The sequence below is a fragment of the Catharus ustulatus genome, chromosome 1 (genome assembly GCF_009819885.2).
Source record: "Catharus ustulatus isolate bCatUst1 chromosome 1, bCatUst1.pri.v2, whole genome shotgun sequence".
NCBI lineage: Eukaryota > Metazoa > Chordata > Aves > Passeriformes > Turdidae > Catharus > Catharus ustulatus.
In genome coordinates, this window is record NC_046221.1 from 4,143,523 (window position 1) to 4,158,203 (window position 14,681).

The 14,681-nt window shown below is 41.1% G+C and overlaps 1 protein-coding gene across 6 annotated transcripts in view; it reads left to right on the plus strand.

Annotated features, from left to right (window-relative positions):
• CTDSPL (CTD small phosphatase like) overlaps positions 1-14,681 on the plus strand; it is a 78,160-nt gene extending 63,479 nt beyond the window's left edge. For 4 of the 6 annotated variants that reach the window (XM_033052962.2, XM_033052982.2, XM_033052973.2 and 1 more), the window contains 3 exons: positions 4,644-4,736; positions 6,311-6,496; positions 8,312-14,681. In XM_033052962.2, the coding sequence (XP_032908853.1) occupies positions 4,644-4,736; positions 6,311-6,496; positions 8,312-8,437 (405 nt within the window). In that variant the 3' untranslated portion in view covers positions 8,438-14,681. Of the gene's footprint in view, positions 1-4,643; positions 4,737-4,873; positions 4,900-6,310; positions 6,497-8,311 lie in introns of those variants that run through there. The other 2 variants (XM_042779080.1, XM_042779081.1) reach the window with 1 other exon arrangement.

Sequence of the window (14,681 nt, forward strand, 5' to 3'; positions counted from 1 at the left end):
GGTGCCTATTCACAGAGAAACTTCAAATTATATGAGATTGTTCAGATCTCATATACCAAAAAATACAAGTTTGTGGCAAATTGAATTGCTGTACTCTTGAAAGAGTTTTGAGATTGACTTGTCTAGCAAGTTTTTTCGTGGTAAATGCTGGTTGGGTTTTTGTTGGTTTTTTTTGTTGGTTTTTTTTTTTGCAGTTCAACACAGAGGTCTTAAAAAAATGAAGTCTTTAGTTTGGGGAATTTGTTTTCCCTTATATAATTTATAATCCAAAGGTCAGAAAGACTCTTGGGGTTTTTTTATAGGGAGGACAATTCATCATCCTAAAGGGTTCTTGGGTAAACGAGCTTCCCTAGATTAAAAAACTGCTTTTCTTAAGATCCCTTCTCCCTTTCCCATCTTTCTTTCTCCAGCCTAAATTACCTTATCTTTCAAAAGGATTTGTCATTTTATTTTAAGAAGGAAATAAATCAAGTGTGACAGAACCTCCCTTTCTTTCTGCTCTGGGTCTGTGGATGCCTGCAGAGGCTGTGCCCATCCTGGGGCAGCAGAATTTGCAGAATTTCCAGGGGACAGTCCCACAAAAGAGAGGTTTTGGTGCAAGCCAACCCTTCTGGCCACTCCTGCCATTCCACTCTGGTTCTGTGGGGGTGAAAGGAGATCAGAGCTGGCTCAGCTCTCCCCAAACTGCAGCTGGGAAATGCAGTGGGGTGTGTTGGAGCTCCTGGGGCTGCAGGGAGATGTTCAGCCTGTCTGGTACCTGGATTTACCATCCTCTCCTTTGGTCCCTGCTTCCCACTGACCAAGGCACAGTGACCACAGCCCCCAGACCACAAACTGCATCAAATGCAGCTTTAATCCCCAGTGGGTGAAGGATTTGGGAGTGCTTGTCCTTCATCTTTCATCCAAAGTGAATTTCAGTGCCTTTGGGCTTTGCTTTTGGTGTCCAAGAGTAAAGAGGGCAGCCAAGAGGAGTTTGATTTGGTGTTAGTTTAAATCATATTTTTAAATACATTTTTTTATTCAGTAAAACTTTTTTTTAAGGGTTTTTTTTTTGAGGTGAGGGGGGAGTTAATTCAATTAGCTGCTTATTTTTTAATTGTTGAAAGCTGAAGGAACATAACACTTTGAACATAATACGCAAAATTATTTTTATTTTTTTTTAATTATGGGGGGAAAAAGCTGTTTGAATAATGAATTTCCTGCCTGTAAAGCACAGAATTCATGGATTTTCTTGCAGAAGGCTGTGGCCTGGTTCAAGTAATCCAGGATAGGCTGTATCCATTCTAACTGGCCTATTCTTGGTTACTTGCACTGGGACACAGCCACAACTGTGTGACCCAGGACCACGAGGGACACGTGGGATTTTCTGCTCAGAAGAGACATGGAACAGGAGAGGACAGCACTTGGAGTTGTCATGGGCAGATTTTTTCAATCATTACTTGCAGATTTCCTCATTGTAAAGCTGCTTTTGAAAGGCAATTCTGTGTGTCCTGTTAAATTGGTTGGAAATGAGCTGGGTTTGTGTTTTACAAATGCTGGGTCTCTGGAGGTTGAGGCTGCTTTGAGGTACAGAAAATTCATGTGGAAGTATGAAATGCTTGAAAACAATTAAAGATAATTGCTTGTGTTCTGCCATTAGCAGCTGGAAGAATCCTGTGGAAACATGCCTAGTGCCTGATTTGTGCTTAAATTGTTCAGTAGGGTTCATTTTAAATAATAAAATAAACTATATTCCTCTAAATTCTTGCTGTGATAAGGAAAAAAATTAGTGAGAATGCAACAAAAAAAAGGATGGATTTTTTTTTAAAATACCCTGAAAACAGTATATAAATCTCAGAAAAATGCCAGGAGCCAGTTAGTCTAGAGATTTCAACTGAAGACATCAGGCAGTGGAGGAAAAAGCCAAGCCACAAATAACCATGCAGCATTGAGATTCTAGTCCAGCCACTAACAAAGTAAAGGGGAAAAAATTCCAAATGAGAAGGAAGAGGAGAAAAGAGCTGCACTGTCAGCTGAAGAAAGCTTTTTATGTGAAGTAAACCAAAGAGATTTTGTAGCCCAGGATACCAGTACATTTTGGAGTTGCTTCCAGGGTCTAAGTAGGACTTCTCAAAGAAAACTTCAAGGAGAATAACTACCCAGAGTATTAAGATATGTTGTTCTGCCAAAAAAAAAAAAAAGAAAAAAGGTGTTGTTAAAAAAAAAAGGAACTGGGGCTTTTTACAGAGGGGAAAAATTGGTGAGACTTCATTAAGAAATGACATTTATTATTAATTAGGCATTTAACATGAGAAGCAAATCTGTTGGCCAGATCCCAGCAGGGACAGATTTAAGGCAAAGCAGCAGGAGAAACTCAAGCAGAGGAGGCTGTGAGTGCTCTGTGGTGGATCAGGAGCCCTAAACTGCAGAGGAGAGACCATCCAACTAAAAATGCTGTGTATTCACTGCTAATCCTGAGTTAGGTGCAGAATTAGGAGCCCTGAAAGCAGCTCAAGGAGTGTTTATTGCAGATGCAGCCCAGGCTGGGGCTCAGAGCTCTGGGGTTGATTTACTGAGTGCTCCTGATGGAGGAGGTGGGTTGTGTTGCAAGCAGCAAAGTTCAGATCCTTGGCAGGGAGTTTGTAATTACATTCCAAGTGGAAATACTTCACTGACAGGGGCAGAGATAGGGATGGACAGCAAAGAGGAGACTTCTGCTGAGGCTGGAAGCACTGGGCTTTAAAAGGGAAATTAATATTAAATTCCAGCACCTATTCTCCAAGAATAAAGTTAAGACTCTGGGGTGCTCCTTTTGTGCCCTCAAAAATAAGTGTGGGAATAAAACTTCAGGCTAAAGAATCAAGAACTTAATAATTAGCTTGGATCCTGCTGTGTTTCCTCTCACATCTGGGAAGTTGGATACTCTCTGGATACCCAGATGCAGAGGGACTGCAGCTGTCTTTCTGTCTTTAATGATTTCAAAGATAGAATTTGGAGAGGAAATACTGCAGCCCAAATTTGTGTCGAAAGAATTAAATGAAAAATTAATTGTGTTGTTATAGGAGAGGAAATTACTTAGTTTATGCCTGGTGAAATACAGGAAACATTGCTGTAATTATCTGGAAAGAGAGTGGTGTTGAAGTACATCTGTCATCTGTCTTTAATCCATAAAATGCCACAATTATTTGATGGGTTAGGTGCTGTTGTGGTTGTTTAAAAAAAAAGAAAAGAAAAATCTGGGTTATAAATTTTTATCTCTATCAAAGTTTGAATGTAATGCTTATGGGGCCAGAAATAGTTCAGATAAATTTCACAGAAACAACTTAAAAGAGATAAAGACTTCATGGTATGATCTGTATGCTGCATAAAGGGGAACATTAACATTTCTGCTTTAGTCATTAAGGTGCAGCTCCATCATATGTGTTTTAAAAAATACTTTGCTTTCAAATTCAGGTTTTCAATTTCAATTACACAGTTTCATTTATTCTTCTTTTGCTGTAGGCTTTAATTGTTATACTTGAGTTCAAGTTGCTGTTTCCATATTTTTCTCCTCCAGGCTTTTTCTCTGGGTACCTTGATTTTTTTTTTTTTACCTCTTATTAATAGGAATCTAGTAAAATCCATACAATTAATCCAGTTTTACATATCAAAGAATGAAATTCCTGAAATAGCATCAATCTTGCAATTCCTCCTGAATTCATCTCTATGCCAAACTTCTCCACTTGAAATTTCCAGCATTAGTGATTATTTGCCAAACAAAAGAAGATAAAATGCTGCCAATGTTTTCTCTCAAACTTTTAATCTAACTGCAAACAAGACAGATAAATATTTTTCAAGCAGACTCCCCTCTTCACCTTCCCACTGTATTGTGAGCTGTTTCTAAGCTTTCTGAGCAGCAGATTCCTTGTTTTGGTATTTTCTGTGAGCACAGAATTATGTTGTGTGCTCTGAAAGGAGAAGCAGGAAGGTTTTAATACCTGCTAATCAGGTTGTTGAGAGCAGGCAGCCAAGGCAGTGCTGAAAGGCAGCAGAGCACTGCTGAAGAGGAGGGAAATCCTGGAATTTGCCATCTTTTGGCAAGGTCCTCTTTTGTCAAATTTCAAATCCAGCATTTCTAGGCATTTCTGGGTGGTGCTGTGAAGATTTTTGGTGAGAAATGTTCTCTGTGGAGAACTCTCCATGATGAGTTGTGGTACTTAGCACCTGGAATTTCAGAAATGAAAAAAATCAGCCACAGAAGGAAAACAGGTCCCTGTTGTGCAATTGCTGCTGTCACAGAGGCTTCATCAGATTTATTCCTTCTGTGGAGCTCTGCAGCTTTCCAGCACCAGAATGGCTTTGGTGGAGAGGTCTGAATCCTCACTCCTTGAGAAGCCCTCCTGTCCCCCTTGGCCTTTCATGAGATTTTTTGATTTTGGTGTGCTGGTGATGCTCAGGGTTTGCAGTTGTATAATCAGCAGGGGCTTGGCAGTCTCTCATTATTGGATCTCTGCTTTTATCTTGCATACTTTTCTTTTTCTCCAGCATTTCATTTGAACTGCTTCCCTGTTAACTTTTGTTTCAAGTGCTGGGATTGCAGAAGTGGTTTTGTTTGGTTTTGTTTGGGGTTTTTTTGTTGTTGTTTCCTTGAGCACCATCTGACCCAAATGCCATTATCATTCCAGGTTTATGTATTGAAACGACCACATGTGGATGAGTTTCTTCAGAGGATGGGAGAGCTCTTTGAATGTGTACTCTTCACAGCCAGTCTAGCCAAGGTTTGTTCCTCCCTTCATCTCTTTAACCCTTATGGTGCTGCTCAGTGGACTTTTGGTTGGGTTTTCTATGGATGATGATTTCCACAGTTGGTACTATCTTAATTTTTCCCCTTCTTTTCTGCTTCTTTGTCTGACAGTGTGTACTTTGTCTGCTAGTGTGTGGGTAAGTGTTTCCATGGTAACACCATCACATATGGGCTTGTCTCATAATGTAGCCTCCATGCATTGCTCATGATGCCAATATGAAAGGCTCACAAGTTACCATGGTTATAGTGAGAAATTAGAGCAAATAGCGTGCGAGTGAAGCAGCACATTAAAGCTGGGCATGAAATAAAAACACCAAATTAAACCCTGTCCACACCATCAACCAGTGACTCAGAAACTCACTGCAAATTGGGAACCACACTTCTTGCTCTGGTGAGGTGCAATTGCAACCTGGAGTTAGAAAATGAGGCTTTTTTTGCAAAGCTTGGAAGGTCCCCAGGAATATTTTGTGCCCTGTGGTTCTGCAGTAGCAGTAGTGGCTCCTAGGTAGTTTTTGTGGTAGATGTTACAGTAGTAGACTGATCTGGAGTTCTTCACTTCCTTCAGTGTGTTGTGTTTGTGGTGTCTTGTTTGTAAAATGATGCTGGATATTTCTGAGTAGTGCTCTAGCATAGCAGGCTTTTTGCCTAGTGTAGAGCTGGTGGAAGGGGACAGGACCCTGATCTCCTCTAAAGCCTTTTTCCCCTGTCATGGTGAAAAAATCCTAAATACTGCCCCAATTTCATACTGAAATGATGTGCCTTATTTTGTAATCAAAAGATGATTGAGTTCAACATCAGTTTGTTTTTTTTTTATTTAAAATATGGGAAAATGGTAACTCTGTTGTGCAGTAATAAGATACAGCTACCATTTCAGTGTGGGTATTCATGTGTGAGTTTATTTGGGTATTTCTTCTTGGTCAGTTTATATACATTGTTGGATTCTAAGCTGTGCCTCGCTGTCATCTTATGTATAAAATGAGAATGGTATTGTACATTAATGATTTTGTTAATAACATCTTTGGCTGATTTTTTTGGCCTAATTATGCAGTTTGGTAATCTTAAGAGTATTGTTTGACCCAGGTGCTCCAAGGGCATCATTTGGCAGAGCCACATCAGGCTCAGATTTGTTCTCTGCAGTTTATCTTCAGAGGCACATGGAAACAAATCAGCTGGGAAAAGCTTGATATTGATTTTCTATTAGCATTGGCTGGGCTTATGGTAATGGTAGGTGAGATCTCTGGATCCATCAACCTCTAGAAAACTCTCAGGATAATTCTTAAGTTGGCCCTGAGAATAAAACCCAGTCAATAAATCAAGAAAATATTTAAGAGTGCAAGTTAACCTTCTCCAGAAAGCTAATTGTCCTACTTCTGCTTTATCTCTTTATTAATCACTTCAGCTGGGAGTTAATTACAAGGAGCAGGGAAGAAAATGGAGAAAAAAAGGGCATTTTATCTGAAATTATTTTCTATCCCTTCTTTGTGTGGCTCTGTGAATCAGCCTTATGTGCACATGGCTAACTTGATGTTTCTGACTTGTATTTTTAAGTATGCAGACCCAGTGGCCGACTTACTGGATCGCTGGGGTGTGTTCAGGGCAAGGCTCTTTAGAGAATCCTGCGTTTTCCACCGAGGGAATTACGTCAAGGATCTGAGTCGGCTGGGCCGTGAGCTGAGTAAAGTTATTATAGTAGATAATTCTCCTGCATCTTACATCTTCCATCCTGAAAATGCAGTAAGTATTCAGAGTGCTGGAGTGACTCTTGCCCAGGTTTTGGGATTCAGAAAATGGGCTTTTCAGAGCTGGCTCGTGGTAGATTCTGTTGTTTGCTTGGGCTGCAGGTGGGTTCTGGGGTGCACTGCCAAGTGGGGAAGGACATGGGCACAGGGATCCATGACTGCTCTGTGCTCTGAGCTTGGGCTACTGGCTGCAGGTCCAGCAGTTTTGAGAAGTACCAGGTGGTGTGGAACCTGAAAAACCAACCTAGCTCTAAGAAACAAAGCTGCCCTGCAGCACAGGTTTTGTTTTTGGAGTAGTGATTACAGAAAGAACTTGAACTTCTTGAGGTACTCCCATCTTTTTTCATTGTGTGAACAATTTTTTATTTAATAAGATAGTTAATGCTTCACTGGTTGCTACTGAGATCTGCATTAGTGGGTAAGGGAAAGGAAAAAAAATCAAGATCCTGTTTTGTTGTTACACTCCTCTCTCAATTATTTTTATCATAACTCCATAATTAGAACTGTTAGTCAACAAGTCCATCAGGGTTCAGGAACCAGGACAAAGGGCAGGCAGCAGTTTAGGGGAGAGCAGTGAGGAGCAGTGTGCATTTCCATGTGTGTTTGTGTCAGCTCCAGGAGCTCTCATGGGCAGCTCTGGGGTGCTCCATCCATCCAGGGCTCACATCTGCTTCAGCTCCCAGGGAGAAGCTGGAACTCTTAGATCTGCTGACTTTTAGACAACCAGGCTGTGCACTGTTTGCTTTGATGTTTTTAGGCTGCTGCCTTTGTGAACTGTTAAAATCAGTGTAGGAAATCTTTTCTTAAGAACACTGCTTTGCACAGTCCTGCCTCTGCAGAATAGCTTTTTTTTCTTCCTTTTTTAGTAACATGAGCTATTTATCTTCCAGCAGTCAGCTTTCAAGTTCAGATGCTAATGTTATGATGCTCTAAGTGATGTGGTGAAAACATTTTTCTGGTTTGTGCCACACATGGTTTAAAGCTGCCATTTATAATAACCAGGACCTGTAGCTCTAATTTATGTTCTTGGTTAAAACGAAAAACCTGATCCAAGATCATCATTTGGTATCTTGGAAACCAGTGCCAAGGAAATAACGAGCTGTAGAAATTTGGGAGATGAAATGAAGGGCCTTGTCAGAGTGGTTTAATCATGGATAGAAAAGTGCTGCTGGCTGACTGATACTCGAGTCTCTGCAGAAACCAGAGCTTGTAACCAGATCCAAGATAGTCTTGAAAAGACCTCAGTGTGCTCCCATAGTGAAGGTACACAGAGCACCTTCCCCAAGCCCAGCCCACATATTTAAGCAGAGTGATTATATGTGTTGTTTTCTGAACCCACCCACAAGATCTAACATTTTAACCTGAACAATGTTCTGCCCTTGCAGTTAAACATTTCCTCCAAACCCTGTGCCAGAAGGGGTTGTTGCTGCCTGCCTGTGCCTGGTGACTCACTCTGATAATTCTTAGAGGGAGGGAAAAAAAAAAAAAAGGATTTGCCTGTAAATAAAGTGTCAGTGCAGCTCAAAACCTGTGTCTGCCTTCAGTGTGTTCTGGATACCAAGGAGGCAAAGCAAGGAGAGCTGCCCAGTGCCCAGTGTGGGGTCCTGGGGTCTCCTGGACATGCAGGGAAGCTCAGCTGTCCTGCTTGGGGTGGGGCTGAACCTGCTGCTCCCCTGACTGGTAATGAGTAGCTAATTGCCATGATTATTACATGGTGATGATGATGGCTTCAGAACACCTACACAGACAAAACTCAGGTGTCCTGTGCATCATGAAACCCTCTCAGTGTTTGTTGGTTGCTCTGTTTCAGGTGCCTGTGCAGTCCTGGTTTGATGACATGACAGACACAGAGCTGCTAGATCTTATTCCTTTCTTTGAAGGACTAAGCAAAGAGGAAGAAGTTTACAGTATGCTTCATAAACTCTGCAACAGGTAGCCCTGAACTCTGACTGACTCCTGCTCCTAGATTGCAGTTGCTAGAGGCTGTCTCCATCTCTTTCAGCTCTTTCAAATGTAAGCTTTGGGGAGGTCACCCCTGTCAGAAGTGCTACTCTTGATCTTCCTGTTACATTGGACACGAAGGACAATCATGAGTGATGCTATTAAGCCTTCAGAAGCCTGACTCCTAAGGTCATGTGTTCAGACTACTTTTTTAAAGGAAAAAAAAAAAAAAGAAGCTATTTTAAATGGGACTCTTTTAATTAATTTCATAAATGGACATCTTTTACTGGATCAGCTTTTCTTAAAACATGCCAAAAAAAGAAGCTTGTATTTCAGCAGTTGAATTTCTCTCCCTTTCTTCCCCTCCCACTATGCAGACAATTTTACCCCCCTGCTTAGAGCAGTTGACCTGACTCTGAATTTTTTCTTACAGAATGAAGTGCCTTTTTGAATGTTATTTTAAGATAAAAAAAAAATTCATTTTTGTATAAGACGTATTTCCAGACATCTTTTAGTCTTGTATTGTCTAAATGCTTTAAAAGGAAAAAGGAAAAAAAAAAAATTTATAGAGCACTGTAATATATAACAAAGGAAAAAGTTGAAACCAAGATGCTGGGTTCCTGTCTCCACGATGACATTAAGATGTGTCACACTTTGTCCTGCTCAGAAGGTTCAGTTGTTCGTGGGAGGGGTGAGCTGGGGTCACTCACGTGCTTGTTTCACTGATGAGGATTTTGGGGCACAGTTTTAAACCATATCTGCAGTTGTTTGAGCATTTAGGGAGTGATGGAGTTGAGGAAATGAGGTGGCTGATAGACCTAAAGCACCTTTGATTGCTGACAGATGAAGTTCTGCTGTCTCTGCTTACGCACAACTGCCATGCCTCTTCTTTTTTGGAAAACCATTCTCCCGGGAGAGCGGCGAGGAGATCTATTTATTAGTTTCAAATTCCTTTCTCAAAACAACCCATCTGGGTAAGCTGGATCTACATTGAGCTGTTTGGAGTACTTTTTTCTTTTAATTGCTGCTACTGTATACTCACCAAATGGAGTTGACCATCGGCTGTTATACTGTTTTTGCCACTGTGCCTGTGCTATGAGACATTTTCTGTAAGCTGCAAACTTGGGCAATAAATAAAATGCAGGATTCATACCCCACCCCCATGGATTAGTCCATTGGTATCTGATATACCAATGAATCCAGTTTAAGGTGACCTGTAAAGGATTTTTTTTTTTCAATTAAGATGAAGCCCTCTCCTTTCTTTGATACATGAAAACGCAGGAAATATTTTGCCCACACCTTTGATTTGTATTTCTTTTTCCCCAAGGTGTAAGGTGCAGATTAGGAGCTGTATCAAGTCTTGGTGGAAGGGCAGAAGTTACTAACCTAGACTAAAATTGGTCTTCTGGCTTTGGAGTTGAGTTAGACTCATCTCTGAATCTGAAAGCCTGCTTAACATCTTCTGCAGTGCCATAGGTACCTTTTCAGATGAATGATTTTTAAATATTTTATGTCTTTGAAGAACAAGGCACACCTTTTCTTTCCCTCCCCCTTTCCAGTGTCACCTTCCAGTTATTGTCCACAGCAGAAATCTGCTGACATAAAAAGTGCAGCTGCATTTGGCTGTCATCAGAGAAGACTAAATGGATTATTTGGTGCTTCTAATTAGCCTCGTGCTAAATTCTGAATTGTAGACCCCTTTTGCCTTTTTTCCTCAAAAAGTCCTGATGACTTGGGGGGAAAAAAAAAAAATCAATTTATTTATTTGGGATGGACTTTGGAGCTTGTGATCCTTGTCTCCAAAACGTTGGTGAAGCAGCTTAACAAATCCATCTGAGAGGGGCAGGCCAGTCCACACAGGCAGCCAGAGGGTTGTGGTGGGTGCAGTACAAACTGAGCCCCCCTTGCAGTGCAGCTGTGCTCCAGCTGTGCTCCAGCTGGGGCTGGGCCCAGGGGTGCTGGAGGCAGTCCCATCACACCCCTGAGTCTGTAAGGCATCAGCCTTTTTGTTTCATAACCAGCTGGCATCACCTTAGTACTGTATCAATCTGTGCCACAACAAAAAGGACAAAAACTGTCGAGTTTAAAAATTCAAAATGAAAGAAAAAGCCTACTTTGTTTAAAAATATAACAAAAAAAGAAAAAAAAAAGGACATATGGATTCTGGTTAGTCCATTAACGTTTACTTTTAGTTTAAGATGGTTTAATTTTGTATTTGACTCCAGAGTAATGAAACTGTAAGCTGCCAAAAAAAAAAAAAAAAAAATAAAAAGTTGTTCTCTGAGCAGTATTTTCAACTGTGCCTGTGGCTCCTGGGCCCCAGTGCAGTTTGCAGGGAAGCATTCAGGTTGTAGTTAGTCGTGCAGGTATGAGAGGAATGGCTGAAGAAATGCAAAGACTTTTTGTCATTAGCATCAGACCAAACAATCAGAGAGTGAGTGGAGAAGGCAGGAGACAGGGCCTGTGACAGCTGTGGGACGTGGCAGCGGCCACAGCACCCCTGAGCATCTCTGGAAGCAGCGATTTCATGAACCAGTTGCCTTAAGTCTGTGAATGAATGTTGATTATATTATTAAAGTGTCTTGTATTGTTTTCCAATCCACATAGAATGGGCAACTGAACTTCTGCACCAGCCTCTGGAGGGATGGTTCTGATGATGTTCTGTACAACCTTACTTGTACTGTACTATTTTGGCTTTTAAAACCCCCAAATTTCAAAAAACCCCATTTACTATAACTAAGTACAGCATTAAAATGACACTTGGTGACAATACAAAGACAAAAATCTCAGCACAGCTTTGATCTCTGCTAGTATTAAGAGTATTTTCTCTAAGTTCTGATCAGTTCTATCTTTTTTAACCCACCCAACTCAGAGTGCTCTGCAATCAGGTTTGGACTCCCCTGGGTATTCAGATTTGGCCAAAGGGATCGAACTGTCACAGTTGTTTATTTTAACACTATCATCATACTTGAAATTTCAAGTGTTGAGTTTGTGTGGATATACATACACTATATATTTAGAGTTTCTAGGTTCTAAAAAAGCAATAGAGTTCTGTCCATAAAGTCAGACAACAAGTGGAATGTTTGTAAAATTTGCAATACGGGTACTTGATTGTATTTTAAATACAAGATTTTAAGAAAAAAAAAAAATCAAATAGGAAGAAAAAAAACCCACAACTTGTTTCCTAAATCTCTTGCATATTTTGAAGTGCAGTTACTGCATGCAGGTCACCAGGGCTGTTCTAAACCCTGGCTTTCAGTTCTATTTCTGGATATGATAGAAATATTAAAAAGTCTTTTCCCAGTTGGTCATTCTAAAGCGATGCTGCCTGGCCTGAAGTTCTGTTGCCCTTTTTATGTTGGGTTAAAAAACGGTTTTTTGCCTGTATGGGTATTTTTAAATTAAGCTGTAAGGCAGAATGCCTTAGACCCCTGAAATCCAACGGGAGTGTTAACAATGAAATTGCCATTTGTAACCTTAGGGCTGTGCACACCAGGAAGCGTGGCAGGCTGGGGATGGGGAGATGGTGGCAAATGTACAATATTGCTGTGTTCATTTAGGTAGCTTTGGAAGAATAATTTGTCTCTTTGTTTCGCCCTTTTGGTCTTTATTAAAACAGCAGAAGTTATACGTGGAAGAAACTCAACAGCTGGAGACGTTTTGGTTGTCAGTGTACGCAATCACTTTTCTTACAGCATGATTTTGATTAGACTGGTTGGGGACAATAAAGTATCTAAATGACACTGGTGTGTGCTGATGTTGCAGCTTTTGAAATTTCAGTGTATTAAAAAAAAAAAAAAAAAACCAAGAAAAAAGAATCTGTAGCTCTGTGACTTCCGAAGGCGTAACCCTCTGTTGGACAGATTGTTTTTAACCTAATAAACCACAGTTCTGCACAGCCCTATTTGTAAAACAAAAACAAGTTTGTGCCTCTGATTCCAAGGTGCTGTGATGTTTTTTGCCTTTGTGGGGTGAGGAGGGGCAGGTGAGACTGGTGTGGGGCAATTGCTTCAAAATCTCTGGGCTAACTATGCAAAACCAGCTGTCAGTTTTCTGTTTCACATGATGTTGTAAAATCCCAGCTGACTCTCTCTTATTTCTTGTTAAAGATCTATTGGGAGCTCCTCAACAGAGGAGTAAGCAATGGAAATGTTTCTTTCTTTCTTTTTTTCCTTTTTTTTTTTTTTCCTTATGATGGAGCTGTTTACACTTTGATGCAATGAACAATCCAGCAATACTTGAGAAACACTACAGATACCATATGAGTGTTTGCAGGAGAGAGGAGTGTTGTCAATCAGGTATTGAATGGTTTCTTTACTGTCACAAATAAAAAATTTTAACAATATAGTTACTTGTGCATGTAATACTTCTCTGGGAAAAAAAAGCATTTCTGCACTTCTCCTTTAGTAGCAGCAGGGATTCACTCCTGCTAATGCACATCCATGTCAGAGGGTAAAATCCATCTCTGTCCCACCCTCCTCCCCCTCTCCTCTTGCTCAGTCATGTGCAGGACTCCTCAGTGGCTGCCCTGGCACCTGCTTGTGCAAACAGAGCTGATGAACTGCTGATGAACTCTGCTAAATAAATTGGTGGCGACTCTTGCAGATGTTCCAGCTATTTAGATCTTTTGGATGAGATCATACAATAATTTGTTCAAGTCTCAAAGCTGTGTGACTTCTTTTGAAGGGCTTACTTCAGCTACTTGAATAGCTGTTCTTAACATCACTGCCATATCCACATGAATATCTGAATAAAACACTTTATTTGGTTGAAAAAATCTATTTTGGGATGTTTTATCTGACACAGTAAGACTTGGGCAGAGCCTTCCTTTCTAGGAAAAGGCACATATTATTGATGCTTTATGAGCAGAAAACCTCAGGCCTGTCGAATTAGCAGCTGCCTCAAGATAGCACACTAGTTGCAATTAAAAATATTTTTTTGCTAGTCTTATGATTGGTTGGAATGACCTGGCCTGCCTTTACTTTGTGCTGGTTGGTCAGGTTTTTGATTTTTTCAGGTTTGGTTTGGTTTTGGTTTTAATTTTACCAATCTCCTTAGCTGCTACTTAGGATAAAGATGCCTTTCTCTTTTTTCTTTCTTTTTTTTTCTTTCCCACTTGGTAAAACAAGTGTTTCAAAATTCATAAAATAGCTCATTTATAGTGGTGAGAAGGATCCTCTTGTTCTGTGCTGACAGAAACCAAGTGTCTGCAGAACTGAATGCACAATAGTCCATACACCTATAGACTTTTCCAGTGGTTTTTTCCACCCTTTTTGCTCTTTTGACTCAGAATAAAGCCAACTGCTCTGCAGCTCCCTGCAGGATGGGATGGGGCTGTTCCAGGTGGGATGCAGCCTGCAGCAGCTTTTCTGCCAAGTGACCTAAACCATCCAGACTTCCCACCAGCAGGAAGGTGAAGTTCTGACTGCTCTGGTTCTGGTTTGGTTCTGCTGGAGCTGCTGCAGTAGGAATGAATGATCTGTGGGTGACCCATTGCTTGGGACAGGGTGGCACACTCAGCCTGGAAGCTCCCAGGAGTTTTGTTGGGAAGGAGCAGGGATGGGAGCTGAGTTCAGGGCCATTTCCAAAGCACAGGACACAGATCAGTGTGGCTCCTGGGGCAGGGCTGCCTCTGCAGTGCACCCCAGTATCAAAAGGGAGGTTTGGCTATGGCTGGAATTAGACCAAAATGAGTTTTGCTGTGCTGGTGTCCCCCCATGGTGCCTCCCACTGCTCTCCTTGGGGAGCATTGCTCAGCTCTGCAGCCACCTTTTGATTTAATGATGACTCTTGATTTCATGATGAACTTGATTTCATGATGACACTTGATTTCATGATGTCACACCTGGTGGGGATGGGAATGGCAGGAAAATCTGGACACAAGCACAGCACCCCTCATCCTCCTCTCCTCGGGCTGCACTCCAGCAAGGACAAGGCAAAGAGCTCAGCCAGAAACGTGCCACCCCCTGGAGAACCTCTGTCCCTCCGGATAATGAGGGGTGATCCTTTTGTCCCTGCAAACGTGATGTCACCACCTCTGAATTCCCAGCCTGTCAGTAAATGCTGCAAAAAGCTCGGGGGGGTTGCTGGGGAGTTGCTGGCTTGACAATGGGTTGTTTTTCTTTGATTTTAATGAGCTTTTGTGATGAAAACCAAATTTCTTTACAGTGTAACCTTGTAATTTTTTTTTTCATGCTTTGATTCGGTTTGACAATAAACTATCTGTGTTATTTTTTTCA